Source organism: Lutjanus erythropterus, chromosome 16 (genome assembly GCF_056507025.1).
Source record: "Lutjanus erythropterus isolate fLutEry1 chromosome 16, fLutEry1.hap2, whole genome shotgun sequence".
Taxonomy (NCBI): domain Eukaryota; kingdom Metazoa; phylum Chordata; class Actinopteri; order Lutjaniformes; family Lutjanidae; genus Lutjanus; species Lutjanus erythropterus.
The window spans coordinates 13,676,286-13,702,786 of NC_139332.1; the positions used below are offsets into that span (position 1 = coordinate 13,676,286).

The 26,501-nt window shown below is 39.9% G+C and overlaps 1 protein-coding gene across 1 annotated transcript; it reads left to right on the forward strand.

The window, feature by feature from the left end:
• On the forward strand, window positions 1–25,983 carry col9a2 (procollagen, type IX, alpha 2). Its single transcript, XM_084738714.1, has 32 exons — window positions 1–371; window positions 1,899–1,973; window positions 3,920–3,955; window positions 4,110–4,172; window positions 6,526–6,579; window positions 6,864–6,899; window positions 9,377–9,400; window positions 9,525–9,578; window positions 9,706–9,759; window positions 11,880–11,930; window positions 12,616–12,672; window positions 12,797–12,850; window positions 14,717–14,770; window positions 14,961–15,014; window positions 15,481–15,534; window positions 17,232–17,285; window positions 17,428–17,481; window positions 17,580–17,633; window positions 17,725–17,778; window positions 19,427–19,471; window positions 19,816–19,869; window positions 19,961–20,014; window positions 20,095–20,148; window positions 20,237–20,308; window positions 20,658–20,693; window positions 20,793–20,837; window positions 21,268–21,300; window positions 22,228–22,374; window positions 22,490–22,544; window positions 22,692–22,880; window positions 23,387–23,464; window positions 24,658–25,983. The coding sequence occupies exons 1-32, from the start codon at window positions 300–302 to the stop codon at window positions 24,861–24,863; spliced, it is 2,076 nt and encodes a 691-aa protein (XP_084594840.1). The 5' UTR covers window positions 1–299; the 3' UTR covers window positions 24,864–25,983.
• Window positions 25,984–26,501: the final 518 nt, after the last annotated feature.

The window sequence follows — 26,501 nt, forward strand, 5'->3', positions numbered from 1 at the left end:
GGGCCGTCTGTGGGGCAGGACTACACCTCTCTCTCTGTCCTCTTCCTTCCCCTCCTCCACCCCTCCATCCCTCTCCTCCACTCTCAGCTCTCTCCTCACTTCCTCCTGAGTGGATTTTTTCGGGGCAGTGCACATAGACCCCACCACCACCAAACCCCCCCCCTCCGCTCCTTCCTCTCGGACAGCTCTGCTCCACCAGTTCCGCGCTGTGCCGGCCTGGAGAGGAGTAAGGGAGCGGAAAGAGGAGCGAGAAGAGAGGATTCGGTGAACCGAGGAGAGACAGACGGGGGAGAGGGACCATGGCTGCTCTCTCTGCCTTGCTGAAGACCTGGGTGATCCTGCAGGCCTTGTGCCTGGCTCTGGCCCAAGTGGTGAGTGGACACAGGGGAGACTGAGACCTGCTCTGCTCAGGCTTTAGCTTCTTTATTCTGGGGTTCAGTGGGCATAAGGGCCCCTGGAAACAGGCGCTGGATGTCTTGAGGTGATGTTTCAGGTTGGTGCTGGTTGAAGTGATAAAAATGCAACACAGGTCTGTTTGTGGTGACCACCTGGTGTTATTGCATGCATGTAAAAGAAAGATGAGCTTGAGATGAGTTTTTCTGCAGTGGAAACAAAATGAAATGGGACTATCTTCTGTGGATTATCATCCTTATCGTGCGCGGACTCTTATCTCTTTCAAAGATGTAACTGAGGAGCTACTATTGAAGGCAAGGATTTATCATTACCTGACCAAGAAGATTTTTATCAATGAAGAATGGAAGAAAACATGAAGATTTTCTTTTATTTTTTCATGGGCAAACCCAGCAGATGGAGGAACACACACACATACACACACACACTACACAAACACACACATTACACACACAGGCTTGAAAGCCCCTATTCAAACAGACACCTACATGTTATCTACTGGACATCCCTAACTGGGATGGGTTTTCACTTTGAAGGATTATTCTCATTTTTTAGGTTTAACACATTTTTTTTAACAAAAGAAGTCAAAGTTGGATTCAGAATTGTTTTTTGGACTGACTGACCCGCTGATATGATATTGAAGACAGCCAAATAAGACACTGGGATGGAGGGAGGAGGTGAGGCGGGGGTGGTGGAGGCTAAACAGTGCCAGTCTCATGACCCCTCCTTCCACATTCCTCCTCGATCCTTTGTTTTTACCACTCTCCTACACCAATTTTAAACACAAATATTTAAAAATGTCCTTATTTTGGTTCATTTTTTGTGTTTTTGTGTTGTTTTTTTTACGTTTTCATACAAGTTGATGCCAATGGACACAGTAGAGTAACTCAGCCATGATATACACATTTGATGTACATCTACAATAGGGATGTTAATGATTAATAATTTAATCGATTAATTGCTGTTAAGAATTTTATGAGTTAAAAATATATTAATCAATAATTAATTGATAGAAATCATAGGAATTGTGCCTCATTTGACATCAATCTGCCTGGCAGAGTAATTTGTGGAATAAGGACAGTTTAAAATGAGGGAGTGAATGAGAAAAAAAGAAAAAAGGTATTTTGTATTTAATTAATTATTAATGATTAATTGATTATTAGTGTTTTCAATTCTTGGTTCTACCACATATTTATGTTATCTACTTTGATTGCAGTTGCATTGTTTATTATTGCCAACTTGACTGGTATCTAACAATCTGTACTATTACTCAGTACTATTTGAATGCTTTGAGAACATTGTTTTGGATTAATGAACCTAAAGTTATGACATACATGTTTTAGTATTTCAACTTTGTCGTATTATCTCCTACAGTATCAGCATAATATTCATGTTGCTACTGAATATTACTGTTTATTATATTGTTGTGATATTTGTACATTTCATTACACAACTTGATTTAAAATATCCTCCTGTGTGTGTTTTAGAGGGGTCCACCTGGACCTCAGGGCCAGGCCGGCCCACCAGGCGCCTCCGGCACCCCTGGATCAGATGGCATTGATGTGAGTATCCGTCCGCACAGGTTTGCCCAGCAGGTTTGTCACAAAGAGCATCATTGTGCTGGAGAAATACCAACCTGAGCTGCTCTGCAGTGCTGCAGTCTTACCAGCAGAGGGTGCTGCAAATGAAAACACAGCGGCACAAAAGAGCTCTGTTCCCAGCAGAGAGAGGGGTCTTTGAGAAGGGACCCTCGCCTCTATCCTGAGTGTGTGTCGCAGTAATATGATACATTTAAGATGTTCTCGGGGTTAAATACACACAGGCTGGATAAATATGTGGTAAATGGAGGCTGCTGGGCGAGTGGACCAGAACACAAGCTGCCTGCAAAAGTTTTGGTGTCTGCTCCATGATGCAAAATGAAATTGGATTAGTTATTTGTTTAGATCAGCAAATGTGTTTGAACTATTTGCAAAAGTCTGTGATCCTTAATTTTACTGCACCACCTTCGTTATATACATCCCCAGATATGATCATTATGCATTTTAACGTGTGACTGATTGAGTTCTCAGCATGAGGTTGTCCCCAGGGTTAAGGAGTAATTGATTACTTTTAATTTGTATTGTGTAATAAGATTACAGCAATTAAGAACCATAGTCAACCCAGATTACATTTGATAAATAATGTCTAATTAGATTATAGCTACACTGTTGGTTGCTACATTGTTTTTTTTTTTTTTCATGAAAACCAAATGCTCTAATAACTCATGAAAACACAATCTTACATACAGAGATTATTAGACAAATGCTCCACTTTGTGGTGGAGCTGGCAGGGGAGAAAAGAACAAAGAAAAAGATGAAATTTTATTTATTTGCGTTGAAATGTTTAAAGGGAAAATAGAATAATAGTGGTACTTCAATTTGTGGCTGCGTCCTTTTTAAGATGCAGTATTTTAAGTGTTTGATTTTGAAGTAACCCAAAGTATTCACATCAGATTATATTTTTTGTAATCCAATGGATTATGGATTGTGTAATTTGTGGTTGAAAACTGACTAAATTTCAGAGTAATCTGACCCAACTCTGGTTGTCACCAGATTTCAGCTGGGGTGAGTGAGTACATTAACAACCCCCACTGCAGAGAAAAAGAGCAATGTTTCTTGGTCCTCACTGGACGATGAAACCCGCCCTCCACTTTTTACACTGTGGTTTTTCCCTTTTGGGTCTCTGCCACAGGAGAGGTGGGATGTCAACATGAGGGAGAATCCGGCCTTTGTAGAAGAACTCTAGACTTCATCTAAAGCGTGTTGACACCACAATCACTGGAGTCTTTGAACATGTGTCTCTGCCTGGAAGAACATGATGTTAATGTTGTAATCTTTCATAAATGCTGCATTCAGTCTTTGCATTATTAATGCAGAGCTGAGTTGACCATCTTAGTGGCAATGTAACTTTCTCATCTTCTCCCTTGATGTTCATTTTTGTGATGTACCCAAACCAGTCAAACACACACAGACTCCTGATGATTTCTTTAGACCATAAATTAACCAGGTAATTCACATACTGTTTGTCAGGTATCCATATATATGTATATATATATATATATATATTTTTTTTTTTTTTTGTTTTTTTTGTTTTTTTTGTTTAATCAATCAGAAAAGTATTGAAAAGATCTACTATCTTTGACAATGCAGTGTTAAATTATTTTAAAAGGGTATTTTTTATTTCCCGACCAGTAACAGTTTTTGGACATACAAGGTTACCTTCTGACAGCAATGATAAGGTTGGAAAACTGTTGTTGGCTGCATAACAGGGCTTATAAGCACCTGATAAAGGACATTGTGGTGATAAAAAACCACAAGTATGAGCAGAATTAATTTTTTTTTTTTTTTTTTTTTTTTACAAATTTAAAGGGTCATGATGGTTTGTATGTTGTATGTCCAAAGCCCATTCTCTGTTAAATAAACAAATGCCAAATAAAAAGGTTTAACAGGTCCACTCTGTCTCTCTGCAGGGAGAAAAAGGACCTCCTGGGTCCCCCGGTCCACCAGTAAGTTTGTACTCTTCTGTCTTTGTTAGAATTTGTATTACAAAAGCTTTGATGTTTGACTTGTTCAGACTTGGTTTTAGCCATGACAACAGTGTTTGTGTGTGTCTTTTGTTTGTGCGTTTGTTTGTATGTTTGTTTGGTTGTCTCATCATAGGGACAAAAGGGAGAGCCGGGAGAGGCAGGTCCTGATGGAGCACCAGGAGAGAACGGCATTGATGTAAGTGACTGATGTCGGTGTTTGGTGTGTTTGAGAGAAAGAATAAAACAGAGGGAGAGAGAGAGAGAGGGAGAGAGAGAGAGAGAATGGGTTTTGAAAGTGCTATTGAAATTAAAACAAAAACTGCTTCCCAAAAGAAACGTTCTGGGAGGCTTAATGCAAAAACAGCTTAATAAGGAAAATAAGACAATAAACTTGGAGAAAACAAAAAGAAATCCCACAGGAACAGCAAAATGAGACCCAGCAACAATGTAAACGAAACATAATTTAACAGAGCTGTATTTTTTCTAATCAAAACACATTGTGAAAACAGTCAAATATGTGTGTTAAAGACCTTATGTTTAAAATATTAAATGTCCAGTAAGATGTTTGGAGCAAGGAGTTATGAATATAGTAAATGTAGAATCTGTAATAAAAAAGTAAAGTTTTTTTTGTTTTGTTTTTTTTTAGAATACTTAATGATCAAATTTAAATGGAAAAATAGTCAATGTAGGGTGTCATAAATAATATAAAATGAACAAAGGACAGCCAGGATGCAAAACAGTGTTAAAAAATGAATGATATCCAAAGTTTAAAGGTACCCTCTGTAGTACTTCTGGTCACTAGTGGCGCTGTTGCTGTTTTGATGAGTGTCTCCCTGTGTTGTTTATTATCACCAACACATGTGCAGCATTACACATATATGCCAGTGTTTGGAGGGATGTGAGACATCAGTGCTGATCAGAGTTACAGTTACAGTTACAGTTTTGCATTTTCATTTGTTTTTGTTCTTTTATTATTTCATTTTTAATGTCTCTTTCAATTCACTTCATTTCACCTGAGTGGCTATTCTCATTTCAGCTTTATTATTGTTTAAAGTGTTGTATTAGTTTAGTTTTTATTGTTTAAAATGTTTAGTTTTTCTTAATATAAGTATTACTTTTAGTGGTTTATGATAATCTGTGGGGATGTTTTGTAAATGCATAATATCATTTCAGTTTTTCAGTTTTTTTCTTTCATAACTCTACATTTTATTTTCTTTCAGTTAACTAAATTATTTTTTTTCCTCACCTACTTTTACTTTTTAGTCAGTTTTAGTTAACTATAATAATCTTGGTGCTGACTGTAGAGGTCCATTTAAAAACGGACCACCTACAGAGTTCCTTCCTGAGCTTTCAGCAGTGTTGCACAGTTCTCATCAGCAGTGGAGTTTGTTCAGTTGTCATGAAGATGCAGCTGTTTACATGTGAGCACAATGGCTGTTAAATTTTTTACCACACTACACATTTAGGACCTGAAAGCATGAAAGTAGTAGTAGTCTGTTAAAACAATCAAAACTTAAGATCCACTTGCTCAGTTCTTCTAAAGATTTTGACTGTATTCCAGACACAGTCTGGCTTTGCAGATGCTTTTTAAATATATTACACCATAAGGATGTGCACAATGGGTTTTGATGAGGAATGTTGAATATAAACAAAACTGTTTATATTAAGACTCCATAGAGTATATTTAAGTCATTATAAAGTCATTAGCGTTCAGCCTTTGTTTGTAGCTTTAATGTAATATTTAAAGCATTTTTAATGCTTCACATTTCTCTCTGCTTATTCTTTCTGCAATATCTCATAGCTCTTTTTTCTAATTTGAGATTTGTAATGAAAACAAAACTGTTAAGGTGCACTGAGCTACTGTACAGTTATTTTCACATTAAAGCATTTAGACTTTCCCCTCTGTGGGCTGGGTCTTTATTATCCAGTGACAGAAATATTGTCCTGACCCTCGAACCCTAACTATTGGTTTGCTGTCAACACAGTGAATTAGTAGTGAAAGCTTATTTGACTTTGAGGTTAATATACGTCATGTCAAACCCATTATCCCTCACTGATTACACCTATTCAATCTGTAGTAATCACAGGTAGTGAGGAGTTGCGATAAAGACAAACAGATGAGTTGATTATAGCTTTGGGGCCCTTCAGTTATTGATCTACCTGATATTAATTCTGCTGAAGCCTTTCTGGTCTCAGTTGTACTAATGCAAGTTGCTGCTTTAGTCTTGATTGGACGAGAAAAAAGTCTTGGTCACATGCTGAACTGAAGCACACTCACACAAACACACTCTTGCATGCATTCCTCAGAGGTTTAACCAGTAATCCGGCCTGGAATCTCAATCTGGGTTTTGTTTCCTAATTACTTACAAGAACAGTGTCAACTTCGATCAAATGTGCGATTAGTCTGATTATTCCAGGGTGAATTCAAGTCACATATAGCCTGTGGAAAGCACAGTGGTAACTGATCATTTACTTTTAACCTCCTTCAACGTTTTGATCTCTATGTACTGTAAATGTCTAGTATAACATCTCTTTCTGTCTGTCTCCAGGGTTTGATTGGAGCAAAGGGTGATCGAGGTCCTATTGGGAGCCCAGGCCCTAAGGCAAGTGTCTGAGCCTCCACCTGCAAAGATGATTAGAACAGATTTCATATTTCACAAAAAAAAGTCTCAGGGTCATGTTTCTATTATCTTGTCATTGTGTTGTTAAGCATGAAACTGAATCACTGCTTACAGGAGAATAAATAGAAGAATGAAATATTATCTCACCTTCTGTATAACACTGAATGTCAGATTAGCTAATTTCAGGCCATGAGGATATCATCCTCATTATTTTTGTCTAACCATTTCACTACTTTAGTTATATTGTTGTTTTCTGTTGTCTGCAGGGTCAGCCTGGACCAAGTGGTGAACCCGGAGCCCCTGTAAGTAAACTATTTATTATGTATCACCTCTTTGTTATCATAGTAGGTATGATAATATGAGTGATATGAGTGAATATCATATATGTTTTCATTCATGTGGAATAAATACCTCAAATTCTTTACTTAAACAGACATTAGACAAGTTTTTTGCTTAACTATCATTATGAGATAAATGCTGATTGCACAATATAGCAGCCATAGAATAATGACACCATTTGCGTTAGGTTTGGTTCCCTAAAAGCCTCCCTGTCACTCTGCATTTCTGTCTGCCACCTCTCCCATCATCTCCCAGGAAAACGAGGGCTCGATCGCATATTAAGAATTTCTGTCCACTTTCGTATCTCCATTCTGGACTAAATGACTGAATAAACTGGCGCTGATGTTTTCTTCTACTGACCATTCCACCCCAACATCAACTCCTGCTGTATTTACTTGTCTGCGTAAAGCAATACTCAAACTACGTTAATACTCGATATCAATTTATGAAAAGTTCATTTCACCTTTTCAGTCAACATGCGTCTTTCTTGTATTTTATTTCCAAATGGGTGTTGATCATTTCTTTATGGAACTTTTGAAACAAATGCAGTGTGTCCTATGTGGCTGGTAGCTGCAAAGCTCTGAGGAAAATGGAAAGTGATCCAGTTGTCCTTGAGACAGCGGCGCCGAAATTAATACCAATTGGAAACATTAAGAGTGGAACAGGTAAAAAGTTTCATAAAACTCTTCCACAGAGGCCACCATGTTTCTATAGCGGCCCAGAATGATCAAACCAAGCACTGACTATAGATAGGGCCTTTCACGTTTTGCTCAAGTTTCATAGCCACCGTGGTTCCCTATCTGGGTTCAGGGGTCAAATAAATCTGAGGGGTCTTTACACAGTTGTAATCATGTTTTGGACTTTACTTTTATGTAAAATGTTATTTTAACAAAACCATCTCAGAAGTGTGGAAGGGAAACCTCTTTTTGGCCACAGACATGTTAAACATGACAAGCAATTACAAGCCAAAAAATGTTTGGAACTGCTGGTTTAATCTTTAATACACTGTATATTAGAAGCACAGCCTAAGGTTTTTTCTTGCTTTTTAAAAACACAACAGGCAGAGCAGGGTGCAACAGACAGGGTCATCGTGTAGAATAAATAAAACATGAAATGAGGCTGGGTTACTTTGCAGTATCAAGATCTGTGGGTCCTTTTTGTTCATGATCGTTCTTTGAAATCTTATGATCCATGACTTTGATTCATGCAGTGCCAGGGTATTTTAAGGAGGGAGATGTCTCCCACTGATTCATAATTTAAAGTCCATTCTGTTGGTACAGATGAAAATAAGACGACGTTTTCCTACCAAAATAAATATATAAAGAACTCATTTCAGGATCAAACATGGCTTTGTAGTAGCATGTTTCAGAGAAAAAGTCAATCACTGTAGTATAAAAACATATTTCTATACAGCTATAATCTAGATGAGTGTAAAGGACAATATTTCCATCTGAAAGGTAGTGATGAAGAAGAATAAAGTGGCTCAGAAGAAACACCTGAAAATTGTACTTAAGTACAGTACTTGAGTAAATGTACTTAGTGTTTATCTATATAAGGTACAGTGTGACTAATTACATAACATTGTGTCTGATAACAAGGCTGTCATGATACTTATGAGAATGAGTTATGACGGGCAGAATTAGGCGTTGTTTGAAGCCTAGTCAGTTTCCTAACAAACATATTGTAACCCAGCTGGTCTCATAAGGCAACCTCCTGAGTCCCTTTTTCTTCATGCCTGAATGCCTGACCAGCTGTGCCCCCCTTTTGGGTTCAGTTTGCCCAGATGTGGCATATGCCTCCTACAGCTGACATGAGCCTTATTCCCACACACAGGCCTCCACAAAGACGAAACATGCTATTAATGATTCATGTTTAATGTGTTTTCATTAAATGCAACCGCTGACTTTATGCACATTAGCAAATGCAAGGTTGATCAATCCAGCAGTGCGGTGCACATCAGCTGTAACGCAGTCTGTCACCACTAGGGGGCGCTCAGAGTCCATCTATCAGGCATCATGCAGTATATTCCAACATTAAGTTCAGAGTCATCCAATGTCATGCTTGAATGCAACACTATTAGTTAAATCCTTTGTTTAGCATTAGCAGGCGTCCTGTCTGGGGGCTGTGCTCGTACACCCAGCTGCCTCAGACTGGAGATCCTGCCCTGTGGGCTGTTCTTCCTCCAACAAGGCTTACTTACTTAATTACTTTGTTTATAATTAATTCAGAGCAAAAGACACAGCAAACATAAACTGATTGCGTTCTGTCTCTTTGTTCTTCTTGAGCACTGTTTACCCCTGCGCTCTGACACTGTACACACGTATCACTGAATTACCGCCCTTGTTATTAATTGGCTTTCGCAGACATTAATTGATACTTTGACGGATTGGTTCCACTTGTTATACAGTAATTTAACCCCTTGTCCCTTCTGTCCACACAGGGACCCGGCCTTCCAGGACTGTCTGTAAGTAGCTCGTGTGGTATAATACAATTATGTCCTTATCACTTAATGGCTTCTCTTTGAAACCATTCTGTGGTTGGTGGCATGTGTACACACTGTTCTCTCTGCTCTCTGCGTCTCTGTCTAGGGTGCTCCAGGGCCGATCGGTCTTCCAGGTGAAATTGGACCAGTTGGACCAAAGGTAGGACACCGGCTTCAGTTTATTTTCCTAATTTCATGACTTACGGCATCTTATAAACAGGTTATAAGCTATGAGAAACACCGTTATATTTTCAGCTCCTTATTCACAGCTTCTTTTCTTCATTCAGGGTCTCATGGGATCACCTGGACCTCCAGGACTTCCTGGACCTCCTGGCAAGCCAGTAAGTGTTCACCAGGGACATCTGTCTGATATCTTCCTCTCTGATATGTCATGGAATAAAGATGATCTTGATGTTAAAATATAATCATGTTGTTGTAGTGGGGATGAATATAATAATAATAATATTTTTATTAGGGTGCTCATTCACAGTCCAGGTTTAAAAGATAATTGAGTACATTTACATAAATCTATTATAATATAAACATACCTCAACTAATTGCATTAGGCCTATTCTAAATAAACCATAAATTCCTTCTATTGTTCTCCCTTTCATTTTATTGTAAGTAACTATGGACAAAACAATGTCACACACTCATTTATCCATAAAAATCTTCTCCTTGTCACATAGTCTCCATAGTAGTCCAGTGACGATAGCAATTTCAGTTAATGCAGGTCTGAACTCTGTGCGATGATGTAATCCATTTTGACCACAATCCCCTAAATTTCTCATTTTGTTTTTTACAGAAAATGCTAGTCTCCCTATTATAGGCATTTGTTTGTAACCGCTTCCTAGTCAGGGCTTTTTTCCCTTCGATAAGTAATATTCTCATGGAAGTCATTTTTGAGAGGTCCAAGAAAAAATTATAATGATAACCTCTAACAATTCATTCCAACACCTGGATATCTCTTCTGAGCATAAGTGATGAAGAATCTCATAATGTTTGTCCACCCAAATGTGTGAGGATGTAGTTATCCACTGCCATTTGTAAATATTTACCCATTCATCTTCAGACTATCCATGTTTCTAAGAACAAACTACCTACTGTGTTGCGTTGCACTGTATCCCTGTAACATTGTCCAGTCTTTGTAAATCTATACCCAGAATCTTTTCAATATACTACACATATTGCAGAAAGTGTCATTAGAACCCATAATTTCCTTCTTGCACACTGTTCATGTTTGGGAACAACATGACTTTAGTTAGAGTAGAAGAGAACTGGGTAGTTAGCTTCAGCAACAATAGAAATAACTACTGAAACTAATATTCATATTTGTGTTTATAAAATCTATATATAATATAATACTATATATATAAATATTGGCAGATTTTTATTACATAAATACACAACACAAACCATTTTGTAGACATCCTATTTTGTACAATGCAGAACATTTTACAGATGAAAGATAAACTCTCTTGTAATAAGACTATGTAAATGCAACACGATTTCCATTTCATTTCATTTCAGTGTCATGTTAGCCAAGACTTTTGCTGATACTAACATATCTGCAATAAGCTAGTATTGAAAAACAAGTAGTTTAACTACTTAAGTCAGTATGCAAACATGAATGTAACTAGACTAACATCAATCTGCTGCAAAATGTAGCTCAACTTCTAGTTCAATTACATGCAGTTCGCTGCTCCACAACACTGCAAATGTCTAGCCTTAATTGATGTCACAGTGAATCTTTTCATATCTTTTCAGTGAGATCGGTGAGAACAGCTGTGCGACAGAGTGAGAGATAAATGAGCCACCAGAAGCTCATTGGGCTTAATCAAGCATATACTGACATCAATCTAATTGCAGTTACCTTATATATTATTGAATCACAGTGCGAAAGTAAAGCAACAACAAACTCAGCATCACATTTACTCATGATATTTTTTTCCTGTACTGCAAAACCAACAGCAATTAATGGTTTTTTTTTCAGTGTACTGTATAATACCAAAGCACCTTGCACACTGCAGCTCGTACAGGTCCCAACAGACAGCGAGCGGTGAAATACCACAAACAATTTTGAGCGGTACACTTTCAAGTCTATTTTCCAATGGTGCATGTACTCTCCCATGTGCATCTCTGAGTGGTTCCAAGAAGGGGAGGTGTCTTCATTGAGAGTGATGTTCCCAGCCCGGGGGAATGTATTTGTTTAGCTTTAGTGCTGTCCTAGGGTAAATAAACCCCCATTAGATCAGTGGGTTGTCTCATCTGACTGTTGCAGGAATACATCATCCCCTGTAGAGATACTTTACCTTTTAACTCAATCTATAAACAGAGAGAAGGAAAGATGGAGGAAGAAATAGATAGATAGAGAGAGAGAGTGCTGGCTCAGCTCTGGGAAGTGGAGACAACTGTGACCTGGTGACTTTCTGTCTCACTGCCCATCTGTCTGTCCATCTAGGGTCCTCCAGGCAAGTTTATTGGTGGTGAAGAAGGCAGTGCAGACTTCCAGGTAAGATCTAAAGACCTGCCCTTTCAACACTGTACACTGTATATTACGATGCATTTAATAAGCGTTAGTTAACAGGTAATAAGGCCCTTATAAGATCCTTATTAACGTGAATAGATGTTAATAAGTCTATATAGGTGTTAATAATAGCATAATAAACACGTTAATTGTTAGATTATTAGCACTTTTAAGAAACAGTACATAATACAAGCCATATGAGATTCCTGTAACTGTATACAATAGCATTACAAACACATTTATTGAGTTTATTGAGGGCTTCAAAGAGCATGTGGTGCACTAGTAGCTCATCTGATTGAGTGAGCGCTCTATGTATCCAGCCTGAGACGTCCTCTGTTACTCTCTCCGTCACTGTCCAATAAAGGCAAAAAGCCTGAAAATAACAGTAATTTAAAAATAAAAATCATGGCTAACTGTTAATAAGGATTTAACTGTATTTACTTTAATAAGAATTGTTCACACTTAAGATCCAGCAGCCACAAAATGCATAATGCAAATGTTATATAGTCTGAATTACACATATTAATGTTATAGAGCATCTTATAAGGATATTGTTATTTATTAACTAACTTTATTACAGGTACACTAATATAAAGTGATACTGCCTCTTTTGCAAATGTTTTTTGACTTCTCTATTCATAATCCATATATTTCCCTCTCTTGTCAACAGTGTCCTCTTAACTGTCCATCAGGACTTAAAGGCCCTCAGGGACTGCAAGGAGTCAAGGTGAGCAGTCTGTCTGTTGGTTTCAAGTCGCCCTCAAGGAATAAGCATAGTGTTTACAGCATCAGTGATTATGTTGCATTACAAAATTGTTATGACACCCTTCTAACTGATTGTTGCCCTGTAGGGACACAAAGGACGTGCTGGTGTTCTCGGAGACCCTGGTAGCATAGGAGTGACGGTGAGCTGCACAGTCTCTGCTACAACAGATACACTCAAACACCCAAACATGTACATGTTGTACAGTCTTGCACCATTCTGGACCAGCAGAGGCAAGGATTAGCTCTAATGAAGCCCCCCGAGGCACATGACTGGCACTAATCTGGCTGCGATTAGTCAGGCCTGGCCCTGGCTCTGCAGTCAGCATGCAGCGAGCCAGATGAAAGGGGTGGTGAAGAGCCAGGTACATGAAGGGGAGGATGAGAGAGTCAGGGTTCGCGCAGCTCTCTCACCTTGCTGCATTAAGCAGAGCTAATGAGCACACAGTCGGCTCCAGGGGAGCGGCTAGCCAGGCCCCAGGAATTAGCCTCTGATCTTCCCACACAAGGAGCCTTAGACACTCAAAACACTCAATGCACCAAGTTACCGCTCCTCCCAGCAGTATTTTACAAGTATTTTAGAAAACCTGCCATGACTCAAGACTGCACTGTGCTGCTGCTCTCCATTTTTTTCATCTTAAAGATCACCAGCACGAGCTGTTTACATCCCCACGAGCTGTTCAAAGTAAAACACATACCATCTATGAAAAATCTTTTCTGATGACCGTGTGATGCCAAAGACAAGCAGAATACTGAGCAAGAAAAGGATCACATTTATCTTAAAGCTGCTGAAATATAAAACTAGACCAACTAAAACGAGTTAATGATCCTAGCTTTGTTTTGGATGGATTTTACTGACCTCAATGAGAAACATGACATGATGATGGTGAGCAAAGTACAGTAAATGGGATTACTGATGCCAGTAGCCTTTTTTGTTGTTCTTCTTCTTAAATTAATAGTTAATAGTAGTATTTTTTATTTTATTTAACAAAATGACAATGCACATTAATTATCATGAGCACATCATGTAAATGTGACAGTTTTAGCCACACAGGTTCATCAGCAGTCCCTGGCAGGGTGATGAAAAGCACATAAACACAGACAAAATCAGTTTGATGGCATGTAAAAAGACATTAAAGGATACATTAAAAAGCACATAGGCATGACAAAAAGCATATAAGCACAAATGCACAAAAAGTGAAACAGTAACACGAAGAGAAAACAAAAAACAAAGAACTGTAAAAAAAAAAAATGCATAAGCACAGACAAATAAATAAGCACAAATACTAAAACAGACAGCCAGATAACAATACTTTGTATCTAAGTTTTTCAAAGCCGTCTTTCAAAATTTTTCTCCTGATTTTAGTGCGGTCCTGCTTGTCTGTGTCCAGCAAGTTTACTTTATTTCATTTATTTTGCTGAACATTACATGAGAAATTGATACATTCATTGTCTGCATGTTAAGTGTGTAAATAAAGACAAGAGGTAAGCTTAGGATAAGCTTAGCATAAAGACTGGAAACAAGGGGAAGCAGTTAGCCTGCCTCTGTCCAAAGGTGATAAATATCACTTTCAACATCCCTAAAACTCACTAACATGTATCTCATCTGTTAAATTTGTACACAGAAATGTTAAAACCAGAACTTGTAGTTTTGCAGGTAGTTATATGCTGAACTATTAGTTACAGCCCTTAACTTTTCTACAAAACCACAATCATCGTTTTCTACTGTTTTTTATTCTGTTCAGAGTTTACTGCTATACAACTATCAGACACCAGTTAAGACATTAGAATCAGCCAGCAAGCATCACGGACCGGATTCAGCTGGATTTTATGTTCAGCTCAGAGTTTCTCAGGTCACACTCTGGACATGTACACAGAATCGAGAGGCCTCCTACAGCTTTGTGAAAATGTTTGAATGTGCCATGATTGGTCGCAGGCAGCTGTGCAACAGGGAGCCGCACAGAATGAGAATAACTAATCAGCCTGTTCATTTTCCTCTCCTCCAATAGGGTCCCAAGGGAGAAGTAGGCATCTCTGGGGAACAGGGCATCCCAGGACCTCCGGTACGCTGTGAAATTAACTTTTTTAATCACTTGGCCAAGTTAGAAACAAAAGCTAAAATTGTATTTTTTTTTTTTTCTCATGGTGTTATCTTTATTTGACAAAACATAGTGTTATCGCGTTTGCTTTATGTCTAGTCATGGTCACGGGTCAGTCTCTGTCTGACTCTGTTTTTCCTCGCCTTCCTCTCAGGGTCCGATGGGTCTGAGGGGTTATCCAGGAATGATGGGTCCTAAAGGCGAAGCAGTGAGTACCGCCGTCTCTTTTCTTTCATCACATATAACTTTTTTGTCCTCTTTCTCTTTGGGTACGAGGTTGTTCTCATTCTTAGATGAGCACCGAGGAGGCGCAGCCAGACCTGCCCCCACTATACAAACACCATCCATTACCAGCAATGGGGACATATGGAAATGATGCTAACACAAATCTCTCCCCTCCTCTAATGAGTTGGGGTTGTCTGGGTCCACGGTGCCTCCATCTGTAGTTAATGATCCGCTGTAGCCATCCGTCTTACTGTTAACATTAGCCGCGTTAGCCAAGTTAGCGCCCCGGCTTAGTGCCAAAGCAAGAGTGGCTGGCTCTCTGTGTAGCTCCCATTAGTGAAGTGAGTTAAGTGCTAATTACCCTTTTATCACAATGAATAGTAGGCTAGCGTGACTTAGCATCCTCCCTGATCTGAAGTGATTGATGGCACTTTTTTGTTTTCCCGCAGGGGCCTCGTGGTTACAAGGGCATCAACGGACCTGTAGGAATTCCTGGGCCTCCCGTAAGAACACACACACACACACACACACACACACACACACACACACACACACACACACATTAACACACTCAAACTGACTTGATTACTCATATATAACAGGTGCACACAGCCAGGCCTTTAGCCAGGATGTTAGATATGATGAAGTCAAGAGCCCAACTCTATTTTGACCAAAAAGGACCAAAGGTTTTTATAAATTCATTCATATTAATAAACTCATTAAATTACATTCTCTGTAAAATTTTATCAGCCTACATAACAGTCTAAATGGAGTGTCGGAGCCTATAAAGCCTTTTTTAAGTTTCAATTTATTTAGTTTTTTTATTTTGCGTATACATTGTAAAAAAAAAAAATCTCAGCGTTATTAAGGTGAGCTGTGAAAGTTTATCTTGAAAGAAAAATGTAATTGTCTCACGCATTAACAATATTTCTTCCTCTTTCCTGTAGAAAAAAAATTTTCTCAAGAATTTTCCAAAAGGATGATACAGGTTGATGTTTTTAGGGTCAAGGAAAATTTTTACTTGATTTTAGAAAATACTTGAAACAATTACATTTTTTATTGAAAACAGTTTCAAATATTCCCACTAAACTACCAGAGCTTTTTTTTCACATATTTTAAGAGAACAGGAATCAAGGACAAAATAATTCAATAAAAATGCTTTTTTGCTCATTAAAAGCTACTTAGTCTAAGATAAATATTAGAAACAGCCATAAAAAGACACCATGTATAATTTGTGTGTAATTGTGCGACATAACAACAAATTATGTTGTTAAAATCCCCCAAATTTGCAGAACCAAGACAGAGGACATGTCTTCTCTGTTAGACACAAAGATGCTAATTACAAACATAAAGGTTCCTCTTTGGTTCCTGGTAGAACCTTTGATAAAGGTTCCACTCAGAATTATTTCAGAGTTCAACCTAGAGCTCAACATAAAGGGTTATACCAAGAACAACCTGTGAAAGGTTTAACCCAGAGCCCTCTATGAGACATTCTACAGAGAACCCCTCTATTGTGTGAAGGTTCTACCAAGAACATTCTTTGGGGGGTTCATCCAGAACCTTTTTATTTTCTAAGGGTGTTAACAAGAACCCACCCAGGAGTTGTACCGAAAAACTTTCATATTCCAAAGGTGTTATCTAGAACCCACCCAGGGAGTTCTACCGAGAACCCTATTATATTGCAGTGGTTTTCATCTAGAACACTCCCAGGGTTCTCTTAGAACATTTTATATTCCAGGTGTTTTATCTAGAACCTACCCAAGGGGTACTATTGAGAAACTTTTTATACTCCAAGGGTCTTATTCAGAACACACTCATGGGGTTCTCGAGGAACCATTTTATATTCCAGTGGTTTTATCTAGAACTTACCCAGGGGGTTCAACAGAGAAGCTTTTTAATATTCCAAGGGTATGATCCAGAACCCACCCATGGTGTTCTATCAAGAACCATTTTATGCTCCAATTCAAGGATTTCAACCATCCTCGAAGAACTCCTTCTTCCAAAAGGGGTTCTTTGGATGACGGAACCCTTAGTCTTACAAAGAACCCTTGACAATCCTTCTCTTCTAAAAAGGGTTCTTCAGAGGCAAATGCGTCTGTGTGGAACCTCGCCTGTTCAAAAAGAACCAATTTTATTTCTCTGAATGTAGCTGCAGCCTGCACACAGAACACCTTTGAGCCTGTCTCTGTGTTGTTTTCAGGGTGAGGAGGGGCCTCAGGGACCACCCGGAGAGGCAGGAGACAAGGGAGACAAAGTAGGTGACTCTGCTGGTGTTTTTGTCTTGATGTTTATTGTCAGAGAGAAAAAGGATGAAATGTGTCTCAGAACTTGAATGGGGACAGTGATCCTGATGTGCTTTGAGAAAACACTGACACTGGTTCGGTTATCTTCTGCAGGGCAGCCGAGGCATTCAGGGCCCACAGGGTGCGGTTGGCAAAAAAGGAGAGAATGTGAGTGAACACACTTTTGTTTGTGCGCTGCACAGTTGCGGTGTCGTTCAGCGAGCGTGCCAAATGAAGTCCATTGACTCATCTGCCTGCTTTTTCAGGGTCTGCCGGGGATTGATGGAAAAGATGGCACACCTGGTATTCCTGGAATCAAGGTAAGAGGTTGCCAGCCATGTTAATGATGAGAAAGTCGAGTCTCTGTTCAAGATGGCAATTTATTCTTCTTCTGTTCTCTTTTATCTGCAGGGCGGCCCTGGCCAGGCTGGGATGCCTGGTTCTCCTGGTCCTCAGGGAGCAGCGGTGAGTGATCCTTCAGTGTAGTTATTTGGGAAACTGTATGTTTGAGGATTGTTCAGCAACGCCACCGAAGACACATGCAAATAAGGCTCGTCTGTAAATGCATATTGTCACTCAGAACACGTAGGGGGGGGGGGTCAATCTGTTCTCCTCAATTCAACGAAGCCAGAACACAGACAGGGGGAACCAGCGTGATGCTGTCTGTAAATCTTGGTACGTTTTGTTTTCTGGGCGCTCATCCAGGTTAACAGTGACCCCGTGACCCACACTGTTTTAGAATTTAAACCACCTTGAAATAGCATTCTCCCTCCCACTGCGAGTGATTTATCACAATCAGACCGTTGGGTGTATTCGTGTGTGTGTGTGTGTGTGTGTGTGTGGTTCTGTTTGTGTGTACGTCATTCTGACTAAGGGGTAATGGAGCATGAGATGCACACTTTACTGTGTGGTCATTGCGGTGACACTAACACTGCTGCAAACTCAAACACTATAACTTACCCTGCTTTATGCCCTACTGTGATATACCATCACACACACACACACACACACACACACACACACACACACACACACAATCACTGCAAGGAGGAAACATGCTGCAAAGTATATGCTGATAGCTGCACTGCAGCTCAGCCTATTTTCATTATTTTTATTATTATATCAGACATAGTCACCCACATACTAATATGCACATTTATTACCACTTGCATTTTCAGGGTCTGTATTTCAAATATATGAAATAGACTGTATACCAGGGGTCTCAGACATATGGGCCATAGGTCAGAACCAGACTTCCAAAGGGCCCTTTGCATGGAGTCATTAATTCCAGTCTTTCACTGCTATTCCCGATTTGTCCACTGGGGGCTGTGCTGTCTTACAGTAGAGTAGAGTAGTAGGTCCCGTGCTGGTTTGCTATTATACAATAGATCTGACATGCTTACATACAGGCCAGCGTGACACAACACTAGCACAGGCTGCTGTTCATGCAGACGGTGCCAGTGGAAAATGTCTCTGTGTGTGTCAGGTTTTCCATAAAAAATGGACAAATCCCTCTTTCTTCGTAGAAGTGAATGGGAAGCCAGTGTGCTTCGTGTGTTCAGTTCATCATGGTGAAGAATAGAGGGACAACTAAGAGCTGTGGAGATAAATTAATCAGCACGTTTGAGGAGTCTTGTTTTTAGTTGTAGCTGAAATATCAGCAATTGAGCTGTGAAAGCTAGCTATGTTACTGCTAACAAAACAGCATCAGCATCAAAGTCATAGCCTACTCTTTGTGAAGACATGCTGAAGGCTGCAGAAAACTTATACAGCAGCAAATAAGAAAAAGAAGGGAAAAGTTTGTTGGCTATTATGCAATGGTTTTACAGGTCGAGTCCACTTGAGATGGACTATAACCATGAACTAAAATGAGTTGGACACCTTCACCCCTGCTGTAGAATATAGTGTCAGATTACAAGGTTCTGATGCAACTTTTTTCTTTGGCATTTTTGTCATTATTCAGTAGTGTACAGGGAAGAGTTTTCCAGCTGGAATGAAACCAAGGATGTTGCAACTATATCTCTCTATATAAATACTGCATCCTTGCCACTGGGCCATCCAAGATACAGACTTTGATTTACTCTAATTTCAGTCTTGTTAATTCTGTCTGTAGGGATTGCCTGGCAGTCCTGGGGCAAAGGGAGGACCTGGAGCTAAGGTAAGCCTTTTAGATCTAAAATCAACTTAACCTATGTTATATATTTTGTTGAATTGTGTACTTACATCATCCCAAATGTTTGGACAGACACAGAGAAATCCATAGTTTATTCAAGGTAACAGCACATTTCCTGCTAGTGTCTAGTTGCTATAACTTGCGTAGAAACACAGGATACAACCGATATGTCAGAGAGTGAGGAAGAAAGTCGGCGAATGTGACTAAACGTACACAGGTCAGGTCAGATAGCTAACATTTTTTGTCATTGTTCTAATGTGAGAAAGACCACTGGCAGCAGAACTTAAATTTCTTACCTTTCTCTTATCATTCCCCTCCCTTTGTTTTAGGGCGAGCCTGGACCTAGGGGCCATGTTGGCATGCCTGGCGCCCCTGGACCTCTGGTAACACATCAACATACACACTAAATATGGCTTTTTTCCAGGTCAATTGTGCAGTATGACGAATAATTGTACTTGACCTGCAATCTCCTAGGGTGAGCCTGGTCTTCCTGGTGAGGCCGGTATGGAAGGAGTTCCTGGACCAAAGGTACAAATTCAGAATTGTTACATGGAAGCACTAAAAACTGCAACTATGATCCAAACACTCACCTCTCCTGATCTCTACAGGGTGACAGAGGCCAGCGGGGAGAAGTTGGGCCACAGGGGATAGTCGGCAAGTCTGTAAGTTGCTTTTCTGCATTTCTTTGTCGAAAAACATATTTGTTTTGCGGATGTACTCTAATACATAAACTCTAATGTCTTTTAACAGGGAAACAAAGGAGAAAGAGGACCAGTGGGTGTTCCAGGTGCTCAGGGTCTGAGTGGAACCAAGGGAGACAAGGTCTGTTTGTGCTTTGTAAAACGTGTTGTTCCTGTATTCCAGCACGCTTCATAATCATAATTTAGTTCTCCAGACTCATCCATGGGGGGCAGTGTTTACCCATGAATAAAAGGCATGAATCCACAGTAAATCACTGAATGAGGCGAGCAATATAAATAAGCAATATAAATGATAATCTAAGCATCCTCATCTTCCATGTTTCAGAGATGAGACAACATCTTTCTTACTTTGTGATCTGCAGTGTCACTGACTAGAATCAATATTTAGTTCTTTTTTCCCTTTGGGAGGATATTATAATCTAAATTTGACCACATTTACATGCACTCAACCCATCTTTCTTTCTTTGCAGGGCTTCCAAGGCAAAGTTGGGTCAAAGGGAGACGTTGTGAGTAGCAATTTTGATCTTTTCAACTGGATTGTCATAAGCTTATCTGATATTATTGTATGCTGTAAGTCTTGATCTTTTTCTCTCTGCCGGGTTTAGGGTGATCCCGGTGTTGAGGGACTGGCTGGCGAGAAAGGTGAAAAGGTAAAAATCATTACTGCACAACCTAAAGCTGTTTCAAACTTCTTGTTATAAAAGAGGCACAAAAGTCTTTGAATCTACAAAACACCAAAACTTGCAGGCTTTAGATAAGGAGGTTTAAACATTTGGCTCCAAAGGCATCAAAGCAAAATGATATATAGCAGAAAATATCATAACCACACTGAAGTTTAAGAAGAAGAGGAAGTCTGTTTTTGAATTTGCATACAAATCCCCATAATAATCCAGATGGCAAATGAGCTATTTACATGACAGTGAAGCAATGATGCACGTTGGCTCTTTGAAGCAGCATTTTTAGACATTCATTTACAAGATTCATTCTTGAATTATTGCTCAATGAGTGTCTCTGAGGCGGAAATGATAGATGGAGGTGATGAATGTGGAAATGACAAAGTCTCTGTGTCTTCTGTGACAGGGTTTGTCTGGTGAACCGGGACCCAAAGGACAGGTGAGGTTGTGCTGCACTGAAATCTTTTAACTGCTCAGTACAAATGCTTTTTTTCCCCTTTCTTTTTCTTGGATTTTTCTTTTTTCTTTTACTTTTAGTTTGGATTGTTTGAAGTAGGGTTGCATAAGACACTTATCAATAATGGTGTGTTAGCTACAGTGGATGCTGGCCGACATGCACCCAGTTTGAAAAAGCAGAGAGGAGCATCAACATGGAAGCTAAGCATTGAACTACTGTGGACAGGGTCAGCAATAAAACATATTTTGGCCCCTTAATAAAGGTCCACCTTAAAAAATCAGTTTAAGCATATGCTATATTTAGAATATTTTCACTCTTTTGTCAGACAGACTCTTCAACTCCATGGACAAAATCATCAATTTTATCTCACAGAACATGGGAGTTCCTGTTCTACCACTGTTTGTATTATTGTGTGACTTTGGTGTTTTAAAAGTTTAGTTGGGATTCACTGAAGCCACACAACAACACAGACAAACTAATAGATTGAGGCAGTGGCGGTCCAGGGGCCCCGTGTTATGCAGTGTAACATTACTGTTTTTCCATATGGAGTCTGATTGCTTTGTCGAGAGTGATATTTGGCTTCTGCAGCAGCATTTTTTGGTGGAAAAGGCTGCCTGATTGCAATTTAAATTGCTGAAAATATCTGAAATATAGCTGACACTTGAGCTGAATAAGTTTTGCTGCTGACCCTGTCCATGGCAGTGCATTGCTTAGCTTTGTACAGCAGTTTCTCTGCTGCTTCTCTAAACTGGAGGTATGTCAACTGCTATCTAGTGAAAGTACTATAGTACTAAGTACCTCATATGACTGCATTTCAAATTATCCACATGATTCCTTCAATATCATCAATCTTAACTGGTCTTTTACTCTCCATAAAATCCCCTCTCCTTAATGCTCCTCTCTTCACAGCAAGGAATCAGGGGGGAAACTGGACATAATGGCCCCACAGGAGACCCTGGTAAACCTGGAGACCAAGGACCACCAGGACTGCCCGGACCTAGGGGACTCAATGGAGAACGAGGAGTTCCTGGCATGCCAGGCATTCAGGGATCACCGGTGAGTTCAGTTCACTCTCGTTCACATTTATGATGCATAGGACATATTGATTAATGCACTCAGCCGGTTGCTGTCTCTTTGCGATGCTCAGTTAGTTTCCTCTTCTCCTCTCCAGGGACGTGATGCATCCGACCAGCATATTATTGAAGTGGTGCTGAAGATGTTGCAGGGTGAGTGTCTAGACCTGAATATTCACCTTTGATGTCCATAGGGGAGATTACATTAGCTCATTTCCCCACTTTCATCTCCTGAGCAATCAGTTGCCCGTCATCAAAGGTAATTTAATCAAAATGATGATGCTGTCTCTTCTGTTACAGAGCGGCTAGCAGCAGTGGCAGTGAGCGCCAAGAGGGCTGTGCTTGGTGGAGCTGGTGTAATGGGTCCTCCTGGGCCTCCTGGACCTCCAGGGGCACCTGGCCCCCAGGGGCCACATGGTTTACCTGGTGCCCGCGGCATTCCCGGCATGATTGGAGCACCTGGACAGATTGGAAACACGGGACTTAAAGGTAGAAATAGACAGAAGGGTATCAATACACTTATGATACAGTGCTGAAAAAAATCTAACTCAATTCAAATCAATCCTACATTATTGGTATCATTCAACAGCAATTTAGTCTAAAAGCAAGAACCAGCAAATGTTTGACATTTTTTCTTAAAAAATGACTGAAACAATTGATCAATTACCAAAATAGTTGCCAATTCTCTTTTGATCGACTAATCGATTAATAGTTGCAACTTTTAAAAAAAAGACAATAAAGTGATTATGGTGTCTTGAAGGATCGGTACCAAACAAAGATGTTTGCTTAAGTCTGTAGAATATGACGTGTAGGCCAGGACATTGGCAGTACAGCAACTTTTCATTCAAAGTGGTAATTTTTAACAAAATTGCTGTGGGCCATATTGAGATTTCGTTAAAATTTCGATTTATTGCTCAGCTCTAATATGATGACTACACAGCTGAAAATGTTTTTTTCTGGGTCCTTCTGACCATATCTTCTTTTGTTGTCCCTAGGAAAGAGAGGGCCAAAGGGACAAAGAGGAGATCCCGGTAAAGCCCACCCAGGACCACCAGGACCCCCAGGAATACAAGGTAAGAGCTGGAGCCTCTCAAGCTTAACGCAGATACATGGAATGTAAAGCAGTGTGTAATTCTCACCAGAGGTTAAGAAGAGTGAGGATACAATAAGGAACTGAAGGACTTGGCATTACAGCTCTTGCCACGGGAGAGGCTGCTCAAAGGCATTTTAAAAGCATCATTAACTCCAGTCATTTAACAGATGCTCTTGAATGAGAATGTAATAGGATTGCAACAGTACACTCTAATTCAAACTGTGGAAAACAGACGTACCCCTCCACACATACAGGCAACTTAAAGGTGCTATAAGTGACAGTCGCTGCCACTAGAGGTCGCAGTAGACCACCAGCATGTCAGAGCAAAACAAATGAACGCTTTGTTTACTCAGTGAAGTTGGTCTTTGAGCACACGCTGCTCACAAAGCCCAGATCAAACTGGAAAATTAGGCAGTGCTGATCAAATCATTGACATAAATAAAGATTGATAACGCTATCAGTTCTCACAGATTGTATAGATATGAAACCAAAATATCCCAAATACAAGCACCGTCATCTGACGTCACTTGGAGCCAGAGTTGACACCAGTTGACTCAGTCGTTAGCAGTGTGATTGAAACCCACTTTTTATAGCATCAAATTATTAATTAAAACCAAACGTTTAAGGAAAATAAACACCTGAACAGATGTCAGCATGATAAAACTTCCTAAAATGACAGAAACCACGTTCACAAAAGGAAGTAATTTGATGTGTATTTTGATGTTTTAATTTGCCTCATGTCCTATTTACTCACATGGAGGGGGCAGAAATTATAACCTTATACTACAGCCAGCCACCAGGAGGCGATCCAGATGTTTTGGCCTCACTTTTTGGGAGCTGTCATGTTGTCCATATTTATATATGTCAATGGATCAAATATGGATCGAGATTATGTTACTACATTGCGTTTTCCTCACTTTGAAACTGGAAATGTTTTCAGAAACATGTTTCAGTGCACTATTTCACTGTTATATGACAGATTTGGTAACAAGACGGTTTTGAACCGAGGCTCCTAAAACTCAGATCAATCTGTCAAACTAGACAGTATTGTTTAACTATAGATCAAGATTATGTTACTATGTATGTTACACTGCACATTTCTCAAATTAGGCATCTTGACCTCTGGAAATCAGTAAAAATCCCTCCTTAATGTTGAAACTTCTCCCTCCACAGGTCCTCCTGGCGTTGATGGCGTGGCTCGGGATGGCAGGCCCGGAGAGAGAGGACCTCAGGGAGCAGCCGGAGAGCCCGGTCACCCCGGTAAGGCAGGTGCGCCAGGTCTCCCAGGCTTTTGTGAGGCGGCGATGTGTCTGGCTGCGTCAGCGTACACATCCCCAAGACTACAGGAGGCGGGAACAATCAAAGGACCCAATGTTTAGAGAGCCCCGTCTCTCCATCAGCAGCTGACAACACCTGGGAGAGAGGGGGAGAGACAGGAAGAGAGGAGGAGAGAGACCGCTCTTCTCAGTAGGACAACATCGAGAATGAGGGGTGGGGGATGATAATAATAGTGACTGGGTGTGTAGCGCCCCCTCCCGAAACTGACAACCTGAAGTTTTTGACTGGTGGGACATACTCTTGATCTTAATCCCCCCGCCATCACCATGACAACAGCAGCTCACAGCCACCCACATCCTTCTGAATCCTCTAGTGTTTTTGGATGATGTCAGTGTCAGTCCCATCCAAATATCCCAGCCCTGTTCCAGCAGCGACAGAGGAACAGATTCATATTGCCTCTCCTTGTCTCCCTCCACCACAGTATCTATGAGCTGAGAGAAGCTGAGTGGTGAAAAGGTGCTTTTCTTTTACACCGTGGTCACTTTAAATGGTTTTACATAATATGCAATATTTTGTCTGAGACGTGTTTTGAAGGTTTAATTCCCTGCCTTAAAAGTGTACAAAAAGGACCAATAAATGATTGAAGCCTAAATTTACACTCAGTATTGTACTGTATTGTAAAATGTAGTTTGTTTTATCTGTGAGCTTGAGTGAAATCCCTGATTTACCTCATGTGTACATTATCCCCCCCCCCCCCCCCGTCTCCCCTTCCGATCCCTGCTTTCTACCCAAGTCTCATTTTAGAAACTAACGACTAGCTTTATCTCTTCCTCTTGTTGCCTGGCAACAGCATATCCCGATGGGCACTCCCATCTCCCACAATGCAGTGCTGTAAATCTTTGTAAATGTGTGTTGATTATTATGTAGAGAAAAAGAAATGGGTTACGATATGCACCAACAAAAATCCTGTGTTAATGAATTCAGTGAGTAATAAAAAGTTCCTACAGATATAACGACTTTTTCTCCAAACGAATCAGTCCGAATGTGCCTCCTATGCCACTGTCAACTTTCCACAGGGTGTCAGCGATTTAATGACTGATTTATTTTCATCAACAGAAATTATTTATTGTTCTTTATATAATCATCTGTAAAGAGGGTTTTTTTTTTCTGGCTGTTCAGGTCGACCCAAACCAATAAAGAGGAACCTTTTGTAAAATGTAATGTTCTTCTGTATCATGTGGGGAATGGAAATGAGTCTCTTTAGTTTGGCTCACCTCTTTCAGCTCCTTCTCTTTTCATTTCTCCTATTATTACAGATCGTTAATAGTTTCAATTCATGCATGTAAATAAACTTCCATGTTTCCAAAGCTGCGGATGCTCAGCTTTTGTCAGCGTACTTGCAAAACCAAGGCCAAAACTTTGCACTAGACTACAGTATTATACTAGACTACACAGTATAATTGTTCAGATGCACATGTGCACATGTTCCTTGAAAATGTTTGGTGTTTCCCAGGGGTTTCATAGTAGGCTATAACATATGTAAGGCAAATAATGGGTTTAATAACAATGACAGTACAGAAGCAGAGAAGACAAGAGTTGCCGGACAAACGGATTGCTGAACGGACTAACCAGGCTCCTGAGTCTGTGCCTCTGTTTGAAATAATTGTTAATAGAATCTGTTGGAAAGTGAAGCAAACTATAAAGAGATACAAAACGTCAAAAGAGACACAAAATAACTA

Coding starts and splice junctions, on each gene's coding strand:
- col9a2 (XM_084738714.1), top strand. CDS start 300: ATGGCTGCTCTCTCTGCCTTGCTGAAGACCTGGGTGATCCTGCAGGCC. Junction 15,015..15,480: donor TGGGTCCTAAAGGCGAAGCA/GTGAGTACCGCC, acceptor GTTTTCCCGCAG/GGGCCTCGTGGTTACAAGGG. Junction 17,286..17,427: donor CAGGAGACAAGGGAGACAAA/GTAGGTGACTCT, acceptor TATCTTCTGCAG/GGCAGCCGAGGCATTCAGGG.